The 21,350-nt window shown below is 49.4% G+C and overlaps 1 protein-coding gene across 1 annotated transcript; it reads left to right on the top strand.

Moving 5' to 3' along the window:
- Positions 1-7,931: 7,931 nt before the first annotated feature.
- Positions 7,932-17,664, top strand: LOC122380432. The gene is made up of 3 exons (XM_043363588.1): positions 7,932-8,122; positions 9,418-9,555; positions 16,029-17,664. The coding sequence occupies exons 1-3, from the start codon at positions 8,111-8,113 to the stop codon at positions 16,827-16,829; spliced, it is 951 nt and encodes a 316-aa protein (XP_043219523.1). The 5' UTR covers positions 7,932-8,110; the 3' UTR covers positions 16,830-17,664.
- The last annotated feature ends 3,686 nt before the right edge of the window (positions 17,665-21,350 follow it).

The raw sequence follows: 21,350 nt of genomic DNA, 5'->3' as shown, positions 1-21,350 counted from the left end.
CGGCGCCGGCCGGCCGCTCGGTGCCCGCCGTGTTCCGCCAGTACGACGCCGACACGCCGCTCTGCGTCCAGCTGCTGGGTGGAGACACAGTGGCACGAGGGGGCGCCAACTGGTGGCGGTGGGGCCGCGCGGCCCGGCCTCCCTGGCTGATCGTGGTGAGCACTCCCGGCTGGCTGATGGATCACATAACCAGCGCCGAGGGCTTCTCGCTACCGCACCTGCGCTACCTGGTGATCGACGAAGCCGACCGGGTGATCGAGATGGCCGAGACGGGCTGGCTGAAAGCGGTGGAGCGGGTGGCGGCGGCCACGGCCCGCCGCCCTGCATCGCCGGCCGGCTGACGGCCGCCGCCGTCTGCGCGCCTCACCTGCCGCTTCAGAAGCTGCCATTCTTGGCCACCCTGTCACAGAACCCGGAGGCCGGAGAAGCTGGAGCGAATGTCGCTGTTCCAGCCGCGACTGCTGGTGGTCGGCACGGCGGCCGCCGCCGTCGCACTGCCCGGTCAGTTCGTCGGCAGGTTCACCACGCCGGCAGAGCTGAGCGAGTCGTTCAACGTGGTGGCGCCGCAGCCGCTGAAGCCGCTGCTGATGCACCATTTGCTCCGACAGCCCGACTGACGACGCTCGCTCGTGTTGGTCAACTGGAACGAGGTGGCGCACCAGCTGGAGCTACCGCTGTCTGTGCTGGGCGCGCGCGTGACTGAGTTCTGTGGGGTAGTGCCGGCGTGCCGGCGGCGGCGCGCGCTAGCTGAGATGGCCGCGCTGGTGTGCTCGAGGCTATAGCGCGCGGTATTGACGTGGACGCCGTGGACGCGGTCGTGTCGTACGACATCCCGGCGCTGTTGAAGACGTACACTGCGTGCGTCGGACGGCGCGCATCCGCCGGGCCGGCCAGGCGGTCAAGCTAATGTTGGAGCGGCAGCGCAGCAATTTCCAGCGGCTGATGGTGCAGGCGGGCGGCCGGGTGCGGGAGACGCTGGCGCTGCTGGACGAGCTACGAGCTGCGCCAGTACGAGGCGACCTACGTCAGTGGATTTCCACACTAGCTTCTAGTGGATCGCTGTTGTTTTTTATGCTCATTGCTCATGATTTATTTACATTTTCGAAATATTGCAATGAAATAGATGTATGCCTTGTCATCAGCCTAGAAAAGTTAAAGTAAGTAAAGCGTTTTAGTTGCATAATGTATGTTTGTTCATGAACACGGATTTAACATGTCCTAACTCCCAAACATTTCGATATTAGACCCGAGTTACAAACCAATCGAAAGGCTTAGACGATCATTTGGGGCGTAGCCAGACTGCTCGGCTGGGTGTGAAAGCCGGCAACCAAGGTGGTGACCACCCGATCATAATGCACAGCGGTCTCCGTCGGACGATTGTGTCCGCGCGCAACGAATGATCTGGGCACACGCAGAGGAGTTCGGCAGGACTCTCCACTGAGCGGTACTGGGCGCAGTCCAACGACGGTCGACGACGCTAGCGCAGGTATTGTTAATTTGTTACGACTTACGAGCCGGACCAGTGTAGCGGGCCCGGAGCAAATATTCTTTGCTTTGTGGCGTTCCTTCTTCTCGACCGGGCCCGGCAAACGGGGCCTGCATATCGGCTAAAACCACCTAGCCGGGCAGTCTGACCTCCACCTCGCCGAAGCGGAGCGAACGACGTACCCTCAGCCCTGCAATGACCGCGGTGCAGCAGTTAATCTGGGTAGTTATTTTCCTAAGGTAAGACACTCGCCTTTGCACAATGCTTTACATATATAGGCCTTGGCGAGTTCGTTAGCCCTCTTACTCCCGCTAGAAGGTGCTAATGCAGTGCATGCGAAGCCACCTCGTAGCACCGCAGTTCAACTTCAATCGCTCGGCAGCGGAACTGTCCGTCGTCCGTCCAGCTTCAGGTGGCGTCTCTGGGAGCAATGCTGACCGCTTATTTGCCGCTCATTTGAAAGCTAGGAAAGAGGTGCGGCTCCCGGATCTGTCGGGAGCGGGACTCAAAGGCGGCGGAACGGGTAGGGCACCGGGGCACCGTGCCCCCCTTTGATTTTGACAATTTAATATTAGCCCTATGGGCGTTGCATGGAAAGAATGGGACCAAAAGTCGGCAGTGCCCCCTTAATTGAAGGTGCTCCGCTGCCACTGGAGTGGGTCTCATCTAGTCCCCACCTCATAGCTGGAGGTCCACACATTGCGTTCTCGGTCTACACGATGATTTTCTACAAGGTGCGACTAAAAACAGACAAAAAGGTACATAACAAGTTGAAGGTATTGTAAAAATTAATATAATAGGCTTACAGGAAAAAAGATCCATCTTAAATTTGCCTTAAATGCAAGCTTCCTTACGTCACCTTTATGAATGACGTGCCTATGTTTACAATTTGGTAGTTTTGTATTCCATTGGCTTTTGCTGGGCACCAGAATGTTAATATAGATATGAAAGTTTATAATGCTCTACTTTGTTGTTATTACTCTTGAAAATAATGTAATAATTTACGATTATAATATTTCGAAATGTATATAGCATTTGCGTTAGAAATCACGCTTCAATTTGATTGAAAACATGCTTTAAATGATTTATTTATCTCCTTGACATATCGTAATTTGATATCGTAACAGAATATCAGCTGACTACCGGCGACAAATAATTTCCGCCCGAAGTCGGCTGGAATTTTTTGTTGGTGAAACTCGTGGCTGTGTGGCGTCTATTTTTTCGGCTGGATATTTTATTTCGGCGGCCGGCTGGTATTTTTTGGTAAAACTGGCCTCAGGACAACAATTCATCCTTCAGTGACAGGGGGCTACATTGCTGGCGGCGGCTGGGCATGCGCGCTAACAAATTTACAGCCCGCCCTGTCGATAAGTATCTCCTTGTAATGTGCGGGGGACGCTCAGCTCCTAATCGCATGCTCAGCACTGAATATTCATCGTGTGTTTGCGTCATTGAATGTGTATCATTGTGTTAGCGAGCAGCTGAGGATCTGATTGAATGCGATGTCGTTAGCTCGGAGCGTCGCTATCCGTCCGAACAGATAAGGTCTCGGCTGGCAGACGGATCTCTAGCCGCCGCCCTGGAGCGAACAGGGTTAGTTCATACGACATCAAACGATTACGCCGCCCCGAAATGCCCCAGCTCTCTGGATAAAAGGATGTGCTGATAGATAAGGATCACCCACATGAGTCACACTCATTATGTGCTCGTCGCCCCATCAGAGTGGCGAGGGGCACAAGGACAGGTGCCGAGTCGCGCAGGATAGATGAGCGTGTTCAGAAGTCGCAATGACAGGCGGGGATCTCCGAGTGGGGTGCAAGGGGCCCTCCTCTTCTCTGGCTGAGCTTATACAGGCCCCTCCATACAAATTATAGCGTTACACACCTCAAACCGTTCATGTTCAAATTTATTAAATTTAATTCATTATCAGCTTGGGTCGCACGGTTACTCATATACCTGATTTTTCATATTATCAAACGTTATTTTCGATATATAACATTATTTACGATATAAACATCATTTGTTATAGTCAAATAATTTCATCATATGAATATCTTTGTTGTGAAGGAGACTTGGTGCAATTTTTCACGTTTGGTAAGTACATTCGTCAGCTAACTCGTGAAAACGGATATCATGCTCGGTTTTAGATATAATATCGTATCTAAATCATGAAAAACTTTCTTGCAAAAAGGACTTCGCCAGTAAAGTGTCCTATGGCTCCTTCCTTTCCCCTTAACAATCGACGTCTGGAGCCACTTTAACCTTCGCCCCAGTGGGGGGGGGGCATTTGTTACCACCCTGTCGCGTTTTTTGCGTGTGAATAAAAAACTGCGGCGCGTAGCGCCGCGCCACATGGGGTAGCTTTTGGTACATCAATTTTGGACAATGTGTGAAATTTTTGACATCAGGTCATGTCAGGTCAGGTCACCAGGTCAAGTTAACTGACCAAGCCTAAAAAAAGCTTGCAATCATGTCCAGCCTGCAGTGTTTGTCAGAAAGGTTTTAAACTTGGTGGATTGCATGCTGTTGTGAGCGCCTACAATTTGTATATCTCGGATTTTTTATATCCGTGACCTAAGGTCAGGTCAGTGGCGTGGCCTTTCCATTACAATTCAATGGAGAAAAATGAAAATGCCTCTAGACCCGTGTGTACGCATAGGAACAGTCCAAATATTTCAGAATCACAGTGATTTGGACCACCCGTGATGACCAAGGTGTCATTTTTGCTGATGGCCTCTAGAAAGGTGATCCGAGGTCATTTGAGGCTACAAACAGATTTTTGCCAATAACTCGCGATTGGAAAGAGATAGAACGCTGGGGATGGTCTCATTGTGTTTGTTTTGTTGAGACGCATCGACTGATATGCAACATGACCTTTTCCGGTCAGGTCATGACCTTGACCTGAGGTCATAACCTTGACCTGAGGTCAAATTTTCAAGTTGACCTTTCAAGGTCAAATTATAGTTCATTCGACGCGTCTCGGCGAGAGGAACACGATTCTGGCAATAGAAATGTCGTGGCTTTTTGTACTCGAAAGTTATTGTCTAAAAACACTTTTCGTAAAAACAGCTATTCTTTGAGTTTTTGCCCTCTGGAGGCTAAACCGTTGACCTGAGGTCAATTTTGCTGATAAACTTATCAAAAGAAGAGTTCAAAAGCTATCGATTGCTTTTCCATGCGTTTTTCTAGCTACCATAGTTCCTGAGATAACGGCATGTTTTCTGAAAAATATGACAATTGGCAAATTTTGACCTTTGATGACCTCTGGTGACCCCAATATTGCTCTAAGATGAAAAATGACTGAAATACTTTCAAACGTACGCATTGAGAGCTATCGACTGCTTTTTACTGCGTCTTTCTGGCCCTCTTAGTTTTTGAGTTAGAGGTGGGTGGTAACATATGCCCCCCCCCCCCCCCACTAGGGCGAAGTTGGCCGAGACCGCCACTGGGGCGCGGGTTAACTCTCGCCGGACCTATTGGTTTTCTACATACGCGCCGGCCGAGGGGGGGGGGGTACGACCCCCAGCTCGCCGTTTCGCCCCTGGTGGGGCTAGCGCGTCGCGGAAAAAAACGAGCGTGTGCGCCGTTACGAGACGCAGAGATTGGTACCCGATTTTAAGGTCCTAGGTCAACCGGTGACCTCTGAGGTCAGGTCAAGTGCCCCAAGGTACGGTTCAGTTTTTGGTGAATAACTTCGCAAAAATCGGCCGCAGAGCCGTGATTTTGGCAGCATCGTGTTCGCCTCGCTCAGGCGCGTCGAATGATATACTTTTTGTTTGGGTCAGGTCAACTTGGGGTGTTGACCTCAGGTCAAGGTCAGGTCAGCGCCCTCAGGTCACGAAGTTGGTCGAAAGAGGTCATGTCGCATATCATTCGATTCGGCAGGTCTTCCTGAGTCCATTGGTGGCTTTGCCGACTTGCTAGCTCAATTTGATTGGGAGTTATTGACGAAAACTAATATGACCTTGATGACGTCACAAATGACGTCACGCAAGGTCAACATTGCAAAAGTGGCGCATCTAACCTTGCACGGAGTGCAGCAAATCACGATCCTGTGTGCTTGAGATAGTTGGAGATAGTTCCCGGCGCCAGAATAGCAGTTTTAATTTTTCCCCATTGACTTATAATGGTGGGGTCACGAAAATGACCTGACCTCATATGACCTTTAGGAAAAATCCGAGGTACACAAGTTGTGAGAATCTTAACCCTCGCCCGCACATGCCATTTTCCCATCCTAGAACGCACATGGGGGGGGGGGGGGTTGCCACCCCCCCCCGCGCCATTTCGTTCCTGTTGGAGATAGAGCTTAGCGGTAAAGACCAAAAAGATTCTTTGGGAAGAGACGAATCCAATGATAACCAGTTTTACCTTCTCAGGTCAGTCATTGACCTTCCAGGTCAGGTCAAACTAAAAAATGTTGCTGTTTTTGGTCACCGTTGGATATCAAGTGCGCTGCTTATCATATACCGATGACGATGCCGTTTTCTGGTGCCAAGCCAATTAGAACCTCTTTGTCACACTACCCGACCAGGTTTTTGCTGCTGTGGTCATTTCAGGTCAAGTTAGGTCAAGGTCAATTATATGTGTTTGTATGTCTGTGTGTGTCTGTGTGTATACTGATGTGTGCAACGATTGTTTTTGGGTCCGTATTACATAAAATCATGATCTGAGAAGCTTTTACCAAAAATGCGGTCAAAAAAACTTCACAAAAAGTAAATTCCGCTTCGCTAAAACGCAATTATCTTAGATGACCTAGGTTGACCTTAACCTTGACCTTGACATCTGTACATCGTCGAACAACATGTTCCATGATAGGTGGGAGGTAAGACTGGCAAAAAAGGCCGAAATCAAGGTGTCAAAAGCTCACAAGGCCCATAGCCAACGCAAGATGTTGAGAATTGGCCATTTGGGTCATGACATGACCTGAAAAACAAGGTCATATCTCCGAAACTAAAAACCACAGAAACTTGAAATTTTCAGTGGACGTCAAGAAAGGGTAGAGGAGCAGCTATACGAAAAATCAGCCTTCTAGCTCTAAAAATGTTGAGTGCAGAGCAGAAAGACTACCTGGGGGGGTGGCAACCCCCCCATGTGCGGGCGAGGGTTAATGTATACTAGATCCTGCAAGTTTCATTTCCCTGTGAAAGATCCTCTGGCAGTGAGGGCGTTGCGAAGTTGCGACATCTGAAGACCGTGCAGAGGTTCACTTTATGACGTCATAGGTCAGTAACTTGACCTGACCTGAAAATACAGTTGGTGTCAAAAGATCTGGCTTGAATCATCGGTCAGGTATGCCAAGATTCAGCTCTCTATCGCCAGCGTGTTCGGAGCTATCGCGAGAAAAAAACCCTAAGGGGGGTGGCGGCACCCGCTCCCCCCTTCTCGGCCGGCGAGGGTTAAAGCGTCTCCGGGTTGTTTTGGTAGTGTTATGTGGGGAGTAACTGTTCACGTGTGGGCAAGACAGGAAATGGCTGGGCCGCTTAGTTGCTAAAATAATTCTACAACACTTTAATGATTTCTTGGAATGCAGATCATCCACTGATCACCTCCAAAAAGTCGACTTGTAAGTACCCAGCATCGCATGTCTTCGAACTCAATAGCTTCAAGTTGCAGAAAACTGCCATCTAGTCCGTGCAAGTGCATGTTTAGAGGCAGCACAGCGCTACAGGGACCCGTTTTCTGCATATCTGCACTCTGCAGGCTTTGAGAGCTGTGGCAGCCTCCGCCCATCGCACGACAGCTCAAGGTCGCAGCTCGCGTCGCATCTTCTCGGGAAGAAGCCGAGAAGCTGACGGATGTCGACCTTCCTGCTAGGTCAGGGTGCCGTCACCAGGTCCGCTCCTCACCGCCCTGGCAGGCGATTCTTGTCGGCTCTTTCCCCACGGCCAGTCGATCTGTCAGCCCGGCCCCCACCGTCAGTTCTGTCCCGTCCCGTCCACCGATCCCAGTCATCCCCCTTCCCACTGTCTCCCGACCCTACCAGCTCCTCCTCCACCCCCCCCCCCCCATCCCCACCCCACCCACCCCTCCCCACCCCGGGGGCTCTTCAGCCGATCCAGCCATCAGCTCCGTCCGATATCAACTGCGTCAAGTTGGTTAACAAGTTGGTCAACTGCGTCCAACTTGTTACTCAAATCCTGTCAGTCCCATCAGCTGCTGGCATCACAGGTCGCTTTATGCGCAATGTTTGGAAACAAGTTAAAGTGCAATACAATAAATCAGTTATCATATTGAGTAAAGGTTTGATCATTGGATGCACTATAGGTACACGTATTTGTATTTACACCAGTCGACGAGATTCTGCCTTCGATTGCTCGTGGTGCAATCGTTGCACAATGCACATCGCTACTCCTCTGTTCTATAAGCCTCCTTGTCCGGTCCACCGACCCAGTCGCATAACAATGTCCTCTCGCACGGGCCGGCTAAATGACACTCATTAATTACCGGCTGTTTACGAGCGCTGTTTACTGAGTGGGCTGTGCAGACTGGTCTGTAACACCACCCGGCCCAGTGCGTGCCACGATGGTGTCTATTTAACACCGTGACAGCACGCACACTGCTCAGTGCAGTGCGCGATACACAACACAACACAACGCAGCAGTGCAGTGCAGTGCAGTGCAAGGGATGTCTGCAAAAGTGAGTTCTGGGTGGTTGGGAGAGATGAGGAAGCTGCGTGAATACTGATTACTTACTACTTTGACAATTTATGTTTGATTTGTCGTGTCCACGACCTGCCCCTGATTGGTACCTATATATTCATAGGCTGTCTAATTGCAACCTAAAACTGGGTTGTTGAACTTTGTTCATAATCTTCTGTACGGCATTGTTCGTTTCTTTTTTACCTGACATAGGTCCGTGCTGGTTGGATCGAGATCCCTCCATCTAACAAGGAGGGATCTTGGTTGTTAGATACATAGCTCCATCTAAATATATATTATAGCTATATGTTTGTTTCAAGGCTATGCCAATCAGTGCAAATGCTTTTGATCAACTGCAACGCAGCGTAGCAGTTGAATAGCAATCGTAGATGTGTCAAAATTATGTAGATGAAATTATATCTAATAGGTGAAATGAAATGTTTGAAATTGAAAGTTTGTGGTCTATCCATGATAATTGCATTATTTTCATTTGTTCCTAGGCAAAACTTGTAAAAACTTAAAGAGGACATTGTCTTTCCTGTTTCAATAACAGGTTCAGCGTATTCAAATCATGAATGAATGAATCTAGTGAATGAATTAAAGTCGTGTTCTTGTGTTGTGCTTCTAATAGGATATTGAAGTTTCGTGACAATCTATCAGGCTTCAAAGCAGTTGCCAGTCCTTATGGGTAGGTACTAAGCCAGCTTTAACCGTGGCTAATCGAATTAACATTGATTAAGCGATTGGATGTATTCGCCATTAACGAATGCGTTTTCGATAACATCTCAAAAAGCACCACAGACCTCGTTGCGTATACAGCTCATTGATAAATTCCGAGGCTGAATTAGTTAGCCTCTGCTGTATATATTTAGAGTACTAGTGACCTTACTTAGAAGTCCGAGCGATTGAAAAGGTCAGCCTAATGCTGTTATCGTGCTACAACCATTTCATGGATATGCATGATGCACCTATAATGTTTGGCGTTTGCACATATTTTAGATGCTCCCCTGGCTATCAGGAAAAGGTGTTCACCATTTGAAGCCATTTACTACAGTTTGCAAGGTAGACTGCCTTTGATTTCCTTTCATCAATAAATCCGTTACTTCATTTCAAATGCTACCTTTCATCCCACTAAAATTTTGCTAACATTTAGGTAACAGAGGTAAGAGCGAAACCTCTGAAAGTTCGAGGTACGTACTTGACCTGGGACGGTGATATTTCAATTACGCGAAACACCAAAAACTGCAGCTGATACCGAATACCGAATTCTGACGTCTCTGTTCATTGTTTCAGTTGCTGGTGGTTTTCCTGCTGAGCGCAGTCTCTGCCCTGCATGAGAAACATGGCGATGACGAGCCTCCGGTCAGCGGCTACTCGCTGCCCAAGCCGGCCGCTTCCGGACCCGAGGCCAGGGCGCTGTCTTCACCCAAGGTAGGAGGGAGTGACGCCATGTGACGTCATAACGCCCCGAGGTGCAGTTTGACTGCACGGCGATTCTGACCGGGGGGGGGGGGTCCACGCCTGGTCATATTTTAACTTCGTGGATTTTGAAACGAGCGCATCTTTAACTTTTGTCGTAAACTTCGTATTCGCATTGTAAACTTTGTTTTTGCAACAGCTCTTGAGTCCTTTTCATGCCAATGTCTGAATGCATGACCTTTCGGGATGCAAGATTGAAATGGGTTTTCCTTCGGAACTCGACAATCTTCTAAAGAGATTCAACCATAAATTGTGATCTGCGGGCTGTCACTGCTCTGGCGTGCACGAGTCAGAACCGGACATCACGAGTACTGGATAGCTCGCCGAATTCATAGCCTTCATCTGCCCTCCTAGTGCAGTCTCCATACCCAGCGCTTTGGATCCTTCCCCATTTCTTCAGACCACGGCTGTTTATCGTACCAACGCATCTGACAATCGTTCATGTCATCTTCTGATACCACCGACGAGGTTTCATGCCGCTATGCATGTCACGAGGCCGGTCTGATCGGGTCCTGCACAGTTTTCCAAATATGACGGCCGACATTTGATCGATCCTGACGGCCGTGGTGACCACTAATGCTCCACAGGACCGTAAATCATGGCGCCCCGGCGTCTCTCATGGTCGCAGCAGCGAGAGGCGGCTCCCTGTGCAGGGAGCGTGGTGGTGGATGACGCGATGCGATACAAATGCGCCTGTGCAGTAGTGTTGATGTGAAGATCCGCAGTCGATGTATGGCCGGGTCACGGTGTTGATAGGGAAATCAGTAGTCAATGTATGCCGATATGCACCGAGGTGGACTGATCGGTGCTAACATTTTATCTGCGTCAACTTTTCTAAGAACAAACCGGGCGATTCGTGAGAAAAAGTTCATTCGTTTGCCAGCCTTTGTAAATGATTATACGAGCATACTTTGCTATATTCAATTGCTATATGTAGCCTTCATTGGAAACTGGAAATGCTGTATGTTTTGCAAATGTTTTAGGGGACGAAGTTCACAAGGCTTTGCGACAAAATAGCGCTCGCTATTTCCCGCTGTCCCCCTCCACCCAAGGTTCATTCGTGGATTCCTTTCTAAAAATACCGGTATACAGACTCACCGTGGCACGTCAGACACGTGCCAGGCGTTCTCACTCAACATTCTGCAATTTTCTTCAATACAAGGATAGTCCTGACGAGTCTGGACTGAAAAGAGATCCTTACGTAGTGAGAGACAAGGTCCATTTACATGGCGCTGCCAATTGTCCCAGTGCTATCCTCCCATCAGGGCGATGGGTCTGTCCTTCTGAGAGAACAACTTCCTGAACGGTTACCGGACACCTGTCCCGCAGAATCACCGGTCCTGAATAATCATGGGCTCCAAGGACCACCGGGCTGTCGATACGCTAAGCTGTATGTCGGAACTGTGGACGACCCCGGGTCACCGGTGGTACCCTGTTCATCAGCCAGCAGCCTGGGTCGGAGGTCGCCGCACCCAGTCGACGACATGGGGTCGACACGGGCGCTGAGGAGCCGCCCCCCGCGGCGGCCGTCGGTCCGCGAGGCGCTGCTCCCGGATCCGCCGCCGCCCCCAGTCCGGAGACGTTCTAATCCGGAGCCGCCGCCTGTCGCTCCGAAGGTCCCGGCGGGGCGCCGGTCATCTATCGGACTTGTCGCGAGTGTCACAGTGGACAGCGCGGCCGGCGAGCGCCGCCCTCCGCCCCTGCATCTGTCGGCCGGGCGCCGGACCGACGGTACGTCATGCGGCGGACACTACACAGCTGAGGAAAGGGCCGGGGGTACAGAACGGCACGACACGGCACGGCCACTGGGATGATGGAACGGCACGGCACGGCCACCGAACCGTCTGAACGGGGAGCACGACCATCTTTGGATAGGCGTCAAAATCAGGTTTACTGGCTTTGATCCTAATTACCGGAATTTCTAAGCAGTTTTCTCGTAAAATTGTTATCTAGTGTAACCAATTTGCGCTATCTTATCCCCTATGGATTCGGCACAGTACACATCCGCTCCCCAACTAATTTTATGTCAAATTGCTCATAGTTCATTCATCTTCCATCAGGTGTAGGGTCGAGCCACGAGCCGCTGGTCCTTGGCACGTCGCACGTGAGCCCGTGCCCAGGCGATAATACCTACATAACTGTTCGTCTATTTATGGATACGCTTGACTTGTGCGGCGATCAGCATCACTAAGAGCGCCGTCCGACGAAGGAGCTCAGCTGGACTCCCGAAAATAGTCGACACCCGATGACCCGCGCCGCGATGACCGTAAACTAGCCGTCCTCGGCCTCTGCCCGGTCGTCTGACATCGCGAGCAGCGTTTGTCTACATACAGTGCAGTGGTTCGTAGCGTAGACCATGGATTCACCTTTTACCGACCCGTTGAGCCGAGAGCACTGAGTACCAATTTTGCACTTTGCTAGCTTGCAATAGGGGCCGATGTTTTATTTATCGCCGCCTTTTGGGCTACATCACGCCTGTCTGGGGTGAGGGAGTGGAGTAATGGGAGGATTTGTGTGACATCGCGGCGCTGGTGACTGGCTCTCTGTTCACTTAGTGGCCATTTGATGTACCCAAATTGCAAATGCCGATCATGGTTGGTGGGTGCCTTGTTGAGTTACGTCATAAGTCGGCCCGATAGTATACAATCGCCGATTTAGCTGTACCTGTTGCTGCAAGGTAAATACAAATAGCATCCTACAATTAACAACTGTAGGCATAGGGAGTACCTAAGCATTTAACTTTCATTTTTGTTGTCTCATTCAAAGCTTTCAAAATGTTTTGCTTATGTTCTCCTGAGTCTGACATCACAGGAACTCAAAGTAACGGGACCAATGCAAACTGCAAAGTATCCTTTGTTGAGAGGTGAGGTGATACATCAGTGGCGAGCGGCATGTCATGTCTGCCAAGGCCTTCTCGATGTTGCAGTATTGGTCCCAGCGTTTGGCCGGTCGCAGCCTGTGTCTCTAATCCCCTGCTGCAAACCGCGTCGGGCGCGTCTGGGACCGTACGCCCGTTCACCCCTCGGTTTCAGCCCGTCTGCCAGTGCTCAACCCTGCACCCGACCTCTCCTCAGCCGCTTCCCCAGACTTCCAGACTTCAGGCCAGACTTCCCGGCATGTACTCCAGCTTTGCAAGCTTCTTTATCTGCTTCTGCCCGAGGACATGTCTGAGCTTTCCAGTTTTTGACATTGGGCTTCTACTGCAGCCGCGTCGCAGTTGTTGTCCCATGGCCGCTGTCGCAGCCTGGAACGCTTACGCGACTTTCTTCCAAGATCCTCCCGGTCTTTCCAGTCTCTTTCTTGTCCTTCCCGACTTCCTCGGTCTGCAAACCTCTGCACTATGCAGTCTACATCCCAGACTCTTCCCCAGGCTTTGTCCTACCTCTCATCCTCTTGTCTCATCCTCTGCCTCAATCTCTTTCCCAGCCTCTGCCCCGGCCCGACAGCCGCTGTCCAATTTTCCCACCCTCTCTCCCAGCTGTCCAGCCTCCAGTCGCCAGCCTCCCATCTCCTCCGCGCTCTTTCCCATCTCACCAGCCTCTCTCTGTAGTCAGACGGTGATCATCGGCGTGCGGTAAGCCCGATTGATGCGACAGCCGCGCCGCTGCGAGCGTTCAGCACAGACGCTGAATGGCCACGCGCTGTGTGCCCGTAGTGACGTCACAGAGTGACCGGACAGCCGGGCCGCGTGGGTGTGGGTCCCTCGCTGGTCAGAAGAGCACCTGGGAAGATGTGGGTGGAAGATGAGCGCCTTGGGTCAAGGACAGGTGTACTATTGGGCTGTTGGTCGTCTACGGGCTATTTGGCTATTGGCTATTCAGAAGCATGGGTGGAGAGAGTGACATGGGATGTATTTTGCTGTGAGCAATGCAGTTGAATTGACTCTTAGGCCAGGCTACATGGCTGGTCGCCAAAACAGGGATAGTTGTGTCATTCAAAGTGTTGACGAGGCACAGCAACCATTCGGAATCACACAACTTCTTTTATCTCGATATTTGATATAGGCAACCGTAATGTCTCTTTTGGTCAAAGAACATTGAAGTGTGGGTCGCTAGACTTGTTTCTTTGATTTCATACACTCTATTGCAATGTCATTTCTTGTGTTACACAACAAATTCACGTTACGACAGCTTTAACTGGTGTATGTAAATATGGATAGTAACTGGCTGGCATAGGGTCTCCTCAACTATAACAAGTGAAGTGTTGGAAATCAGACTATAGGCAAGAAATGTTTTGCGATGACGATTGATCACAGGGCATTATTCCCTCCAGTACTGAGAAATACATTGTTGAAACTTTTGTTTGGCCGTTAAAAAAAAAACATAACTTCCTTGTTTAACCCTCGCCGGCACAGGGGGGTTGATGCACCCCCCCCCCTAAGGTTTTTCGCGAATAACTCTCGTAAAAAGCAGCTGATCGCGACGAAACTTTTAGTACCCTCGCATTGATCAATATTACACCTACCCTGAAAATATCATGACCCTGACCCCAATGACCTTTGATCTGTGACCTCTTTTCCGTGGCCCTGTTTGGTCGAAATCGCGATTCGGCGTATGTCGGCTCGCATTAGCCGCGTGTTTGCAAGCTTTTCGTGGTTTCAAACGTTCAAATATGTGATTTGATGTTGCTCCCATGCATTAGGGTGGGTGTCAAGGTCACCTGAAGGTCAGGTCAGGTCATTGACCTTTGGTGACCTCGGTTCACTTTTTCGAGTTTTACATGTTTTTAGGCTAGTTTTTGGAGCTGAATTCGAATTTAGCAACCATTTGAACATTTACGAAGTAGTTTTGGTGCCTTCGTAACATGTTACGAAGCTGTCAGAGGCGGATGACAGGTTCTACGAATACCCGTCACGACCCCTACCGGTTGACCTGACCTGACCTGACCTGACCTGACCCGACCTGGTCTAAACGCTTAACGACATCATCTGTGATCAAAACTAACACGATATTCGTGATCAGCACCCCGGAAAACCTCTTAGCAGCCACGCTTTACGACTTTCTAACAGGTCCCGATATTCCCGATTTTTGGGTCATTGACCTGACCTGGAAGGTCAACCGATGACCTAGGACCTTAAAATTGGGTATCATTGGCTTTCTCTTGTGACGGGCAACACGCTCGTTTTTTCTTCGAAACTCTAGCTCTATCAGGGGCCAAATGCGAGGGGGGTCGTACCAACCCCCCCCCCCCCCCCCCCCCCTGTGCCGTCGAAGGACTCAAATGGCCTGTGCAGGCGAGGGTTAAAGCGCAAGAAATCAAGTTCAAATTAAACTGCATAAGTCTCTTCCGAGTCCATTATGACCGTTCCCGTACGGATCACCCGGCCGACCCGTCCGAGCCGCCACTGGTCCCTGGATCCGGGATCCGGATGCCCCCCGCCAGCAGCTGTCAAGGTCGGCCGCTGACGACAAGCGGAACGCGCTGTAGTAAAACGAATGTGGCGGCGACGCAGTCATATAGAATTATGGCCCATAATAGAGCCCCAAGTAGTTTCATGGCTAACAGCCCCAAAGAAATACCCGGCGCCATAATCGGTTTGATGATGTCGCGTTGCAAAGAGATACATATAATATGACTTAGGTGTAGCCGCTGTCTGCAAAGGCTCAGGATGATGCTGACCATTGCATTCAATGGTTAGTGAATGCTTGAGACCTGAATCAACTGAAATGAAATCATGCTACTCACAAATATCAGCAATGCCTAGCTGGAAATGTACCAATATCGGAGTCCACACAAAAGGAAAAAATATGAATATGAATATTGAATGGTGCTGAATGCTGATGCTTATAAGTACATACACAACGTTCTTGACTGTTTATATTCCATATGGGTACGTCTCCATTGGATATATAAAAGTGTCTACCTTTAATTCCACCGTAAATTTGCCAGTCAGGAGAGCAAATCTCTCTCAAGAAGCGTTTTACCGGTGTCTGCACAAACTGATAGATTATTGTAAAATTATTGTGAGCGTGTACGGTGTGCAAACTGATTTCGCGTCCGTGGAATCATGGCATAGATGAACGCGGATAATACTGACAGAGACTATCAAATAGTATTCTTAGGGTGGAGTAGAGGATTGATTGAACAAACACTGAATGATCATTTGAAATATTTACTCGTGTGAAATATCTTGCGCTTTATCATATAAGTTACGGCATCCAATAATCACGGTAGAAAGACATACATCACTGCATGCAACATCGCATCACTCACCAGTGGCGGATCCAGGGGGGGGGGCAAAATGGGCATTTGTCCCTCCCAAACGACATAATTTTAACATTACGCCTATGGACGAGGCATGGAAAGCATCGATAAATTGTTATATTTTGCCCCCCCCCCCCCAAAAAAAAAACTCTGAGCTGGATCCGCCTCTGTCACTCACTGGCGCCTGAAGTCACCGTTGACATGCGTCTCTCCTTTCACAGGCGACGCCATACCGGTTCGAATACGAGGTAGCCTCTGAGGATACCGGCGACCAGAAGTCGGCCAGTGAGACGCGCTCGGAGGACGGCGTGGTGCGCGGCCAGTACAGCTACGTGGACCCCACTGGAGCGCTGCGCACGGTCCGCTACTCGGCCAGCGAGAGCACTGGGTTCGTGGTGGAACAGGAGCTCGTGCTGGGCTTTGCTGACCCACCGCCGGTGAGGAGCGCACTCCGGGCTGCCGGCGCAGCGCCACTGGTGAGGACGATGGCACCAGAGGAGGGACAGAATCCTGGGTATGGAGAACATGCTGGGAAACAGGAGGAAGAAGTAATTGTAAATGTTGAGGGAGAGCTGAACATTCATGAGGAAAAGGAAAACGAACATACGAAGGAAGATACGGAGCACAAAAGTGAGAAAGACGGAAAGAGAAAAATGGAGGAGGACGCAGAGCAAATGCGAGAGGAAGCTGAAAAGAAACAGGCGCAAGAGAAGCTGAAAGAAGACCAGGAGTTGAACAGGAAGCTGCAGGAGTTGAAACGGCTGCGGGAGGCGGCGAAGGAGCGGGAGCGGCTGCGACGGCTGTTCGGAGTGGCTCAGCCTCAGCTGGCGGTGCCGGCGCCCCTTGTGGTGGAGAGTCCCACGCTGACCCTCCTGAGGAGCCGACCCGCCTTCGTGCCTCCAGTTCGATCCGCCTTCGTACCTCCGGCTCGGCCTGTCTTCATACCTCCGGCTCGACCCGCCTTCGTACCTCCCGCCGCCGGCGTGCGCATTCGAGGACGGGGCATCAACATCGCCTACTGAGCCTGTGGCAGCGGCTGGCAGACTGTGACTGGCAGACGTGCCTTCAACATCGAAGGCGTGGGGTGGTTTAGGGTAGAACTGGGTTGAGAGCTAGGCTATACTGCCTTAAGTTCTCAGAAGATTTGATAGTGTCGCGTTGTAGTGCCTGTCAGCGAGTGCTGCCTAACGAGTGCCTGACTTAGAACGTCGATGTCCAGTTATCTGCAGCCTTCTTCTGAGTAACATGATATTTTCTCGGTTGCGGAACGCTGCAACATAGCCTTAGATGTGATTTTCTATTATTTCTAGCGGATTAAACTGAGCTCAATAGAGTTGTAGCGTGACAGGTCACAGCAGGTAGTGACCTAGCCGACAAAGCTCACTAATGTTCTCTGCTCAGCGGGTAGCTGCACCGCTCAAAGGTGACAGGAGAGCCAAGGCCCATGGGATTTAATCGGTGACTTCTCACGTAGCGACTCGGCAGAGCGCTTAGAGCCAAAGCCGAGTCAAAGGTGGAGGGGTGATTATAGCTGCCTGGTGGGTCTGCCCAGGCGAGACTTAGGCAATCCGTCCTCTCCCCTCAGACACTGGGGGAGCGTGGAATAAGCTGAGTTATTTCTAGAGGTGATGCTGCAAGCCGTCACTGTGCTTACAATGGAACAGGTGTCACCCTGTTTGGTAACCGTGTGTTTGCCGACAGTCGCACCGTTCGCCTTTTACACCGTGTAGCAGTCTGCTGAGTTATCCATTTATCATTGGATGCAAACGAACCGCGCCTGCTGTATGCTATATGAGGAGCACAGGTGGCAGTGTGACTAATGTTCATAGATACAAGAAATAAATGATGTAGCCATCATGTTTACCACACTTCGTGAATGGAGAAGCCAACCTACTATTCACATACCAAAGTCACTCAGCACAATTCAATCAAGGGGGCGCTTGAATGAGAGTAAAAGCATCACTTGTAAGCAGGTGGTGGTATCAGAAACCGGTCTGGGGCGGCTACTGGCTGGACAGGCCAAGACGTGATGTCTGGAGTGCCAAAGCGGTCCTGTACCGGCTTAGACCATCGTCTGGATGAGCCCGGCGGTGTCACTGTCACTGCCGGGTCATTACAGATGCGTGCGGCGCGACGGGTGGCGGCCGCACCCCGCCCCCTTCGTCCTAACGTCTGACGGCAGAGGCCAACTGGAGGACAGCAGCGCGAACACTGCATCCGGCTCGAACAGTCCACCTGCAAAGGGACAAGAGCGGAGGGCAACGAACAGAAACAGATGGAAATGGATAGAGACGGACAGAGACGGACGGAGACGAACGGAGACGGACAGAGACGGACAGAGACAGACACACACACAGACGAACGGAGGCGGACAGAGACAGATAGAGACAGAGACAGACAGAGACGTATACAGAGGACAGAGACAGAGAAAGAGTAAAGACAGACAAAAAGGACAGTGAGGGTTAGGCCGCCCCACACTGGACCTCGCATGCGGGTTGCGAGTTTGCAGGTTTTGATTTTGTGAGCATAAAACTAATTCATAGAGTGATTAGACCGTTCCCTTATGGTAACTTCATGAATGCAGTGAAGCCGGTACACCTTCAGGAAATCACATGTAGTCGCAATACCAGCGCAACGAACCAAAATTCGACTCCAACGAAAAACCCGCAAACCTCGCAGAACTCGCAGACCTCGCAGCGAGGAAAATCGAAAGTTTTTATTTTTACGCCGCCACCCATTAATAGGTGACCAGGAGTGCCCGCACCCTCGAACCCAGCGACACACAGTACCCTTACGTTAACACCAGAGAAAAACAAAAAAAGCAATGTCGCGGCACTCCCAGCTAAGAAATGGAAAAGAAATAAAAAGAAGACAAGAAGGGAGCGAGGATGTAGGTATGGTATAATCATAAGATAGAAAGTAGTCAATGAGCTCATAAGCCAAAAAAAAAGGTTGACTCAAAATCAACTTTTGGAATGCGATGCAAGGTGGCTCGCAAGCTAAAAACATGCAGAGTGGCTTGTTACATGGTATTTTGGGTCACTCAGCTTGGATTGTATTATTTGATTATGAAAAAAACCCGAAAACCCAAAAACTCACAACCCGCATGCGAGTTCCAGTGTGGGCGGCCTTTAGAGACAGATATATGGAGACAGATACAGAAAGAAACGTGCAGAGGCGTATAGAGACGTACAGAGACGGACAGACACAGACAGAGATAAGCAGATAAAGGCAGAGACAGAAAGAGACGGACAGAGATAGCTAGATTAATATCGACGGAGACGGAAGAAATGACCAGAAAGAAAAAGAGCGTTTTACTATGTAGATGGTGCAGCAAGAACATTTCAAAGCCATTACACACAAAAAACCCCTAAACATTGCATTGTAAACAGTGTAATTTTCATCTCTTCCTCACGTTTTTCTTCAATATCTCCAAAACGACGAGAGATAATGTGCAATAATCTTCTGGCTTTTTCTTGAAGCTAAACACGGTACATTCCCTGACATTTTCAAGTTAATAACTGCATAGTGCATAAGTGGCGGCTCCAGGGCTTACTTTAGAGTCTTTCACCTGAGATCTCTCGTAATGCGAACATATGTAGGAACATACAGATTCAGTAGTACCTACTTGGTCCTCTTCCTCTTTTTTGGAGCAATTTTGTGGGACCCTAACAACATATTCCTATGACCAGTGGGTGTATATTTGCTATGCAAAGCAAACATTGTCACTTGGACGATCTCAGGCATCTAAAACAGTGCAGTTCTGATATAGATAATACGTTGGTTTAAAGTTTATTTTATTTTATTCGTATTTTATACCTTTATTTTATTCGTAGGCATTGCTTCTTTGATAAAATTATAAGTCACGCGCTTGAAAATAAAAGCAAAATTGAATGTGCATCAGAGATTATCTCAGGCGGCCGAAAAGAAACACGTGGTATTTCATATTTGTATGCTGTTTTGAATCAATTTATTGCTGTGTTAGGTGTGAACCCGCGCCCCGTAGGGGGGGCCGAAACGGCCCCCCCCCCCTTTTCGGCCCCCCCTGTCCTTTTCGGTCGATATCTCCTAAACGGCGTGAGATATCGCCACCAAACTTTTCAGGACCCCTCCGGGCATCAATTTTACACATTGTGACCAAAAATTTTTCCAGAAGCTATGATAGGTTGGCCACAAATGACGTCAGAATGACGTCATGTTCTGTCATTTTTGACCGAAAAAAAGACCTTCGCGAGAAGACCTGTCAGGCCTACAGCTTTGAAGATACAGAAAATGATCAGAACATAAAAGGTGTAAAATTGACAGGGCTACAAAACTGCTATCTCGTTTTTTTGAAATTTATGAGTTTTGACCCCCAAAAATCAAAAAAGCATTTTTTTGGATATATTAGCGAGAAAATCCAAAAAGTTTTTTGGGTTTCGAAAACACCGGAATATATGTGATAGTACCTACCGACTTCTATCTACATACCAAATTTCAGATCGATACCTCGTTTTTTGGCCAAGTTATAGCGAAAAAACTGTTCAAAAATGATGACGTCAAATTTTCAAACTCAATTGTTGTCAATTCTAGACCTCGTAGAGCACAACAAAGACCACCATTAGACTCCCCGTGACGAGCTGCATCGAATGAATACCCATTTTATGCAAAAATATCAACTTTGAAATTTGACCTAATTTGACCTGACCATGACCTGACCTTCACCGAAACGTGACCTAGGCTGGCCCCAAAGACTGTCTAACCCACATAATCGCATTTGTCATCTAAAATGGACCATAAAACATGTATCACACGACACTTTCATATTGTGACCCCCCGTGACCTGACCTCGCTGTGACCTGACCTGGTATCAGTGACCTCAGATAGCAAAGTATGTGTGTGACGAACAAGGTACCATCGATGGTTTTCAATAAATTACCAATTTACTCGATTTCACAACACATTTCTTGAAATGCCTGTGAACGGTGAAAATCTGACCTTTGACCTGACCTGTGACGTCATCGGTTTGACCTAGGTCAATGAAATTTGGTCACAAGGTAGTTCCCGAGTGGTGCTATCGAACGCCGTTTGAATTTTGAAAATCGGCCGGTAACTTTTTGAGATCTTAGGGGGGGGCCGAAACGGCCCCCCCCCCCCCTACGGGTGGTAGGGTCCGCCGGTAGCCCTACGGGGCGCGGGTTATGAATAGCACTCGGTAATGCAATGAAATTTGCGTCAGTTCTTGCATTGAACTGCAAGAAACATTGCAGAGATGCGATTCCAAGTGTTCAATATTACTGGGCAGTGGGCATAGTCATTGGCTATTGATACAGCCGCTGATTCCTTTCGGGAGCTTAAAGGTAAAAAATACATTTTATATAAAAATACGACATATTTCAGCAGAGCCAGAGACAAAGAGAAGCAGAGACAGATAAAGCTTTGAAAAACGGTCGACAATGTGATCGGTCTGAAATTGACAGGTTCATTGAAGCTCAAGTCGCAAATACAAATGAAAAAGAAAAGGAAAATGATGTTTCATTGCGTTTTCCTGTACATACTGGTGA

The sequence above is a fragment of the Amphibalanus amphitrite genome, unplaced genomic scaffold, assembly GCF_019059575.1.
Source record: "Amphibalanus amphitrite isolate SeventyFive unplaced genomic scaffold, NRLGWU_Aamphi_draft 000009F_arrow, whole genome shotgun sequence".
Lineage (NCBI taxonomy): Eukaryota > Metazoa > Arthropoda > Thecostraca > Balanomorpha > Balanidae > Amphibalanus > Amphibalanus amphitrite.
This window is presented reverse-complemented; position numbering and strand designations above follow the sequence as displayed.

What these genes read in the sequence shown, in the direction of transcription:
- LOC122380432 (XM_043363588.1), top strand. An exon ending in GGGCGCTGTCTTCACCCAAG is followed by an intron (nt 9,556 to 16,028) that starts GTAGGAGGGAGT and finishes CTCCTTTCACAG; the next exon opens with GCGACGCCATACCGGTTCGA.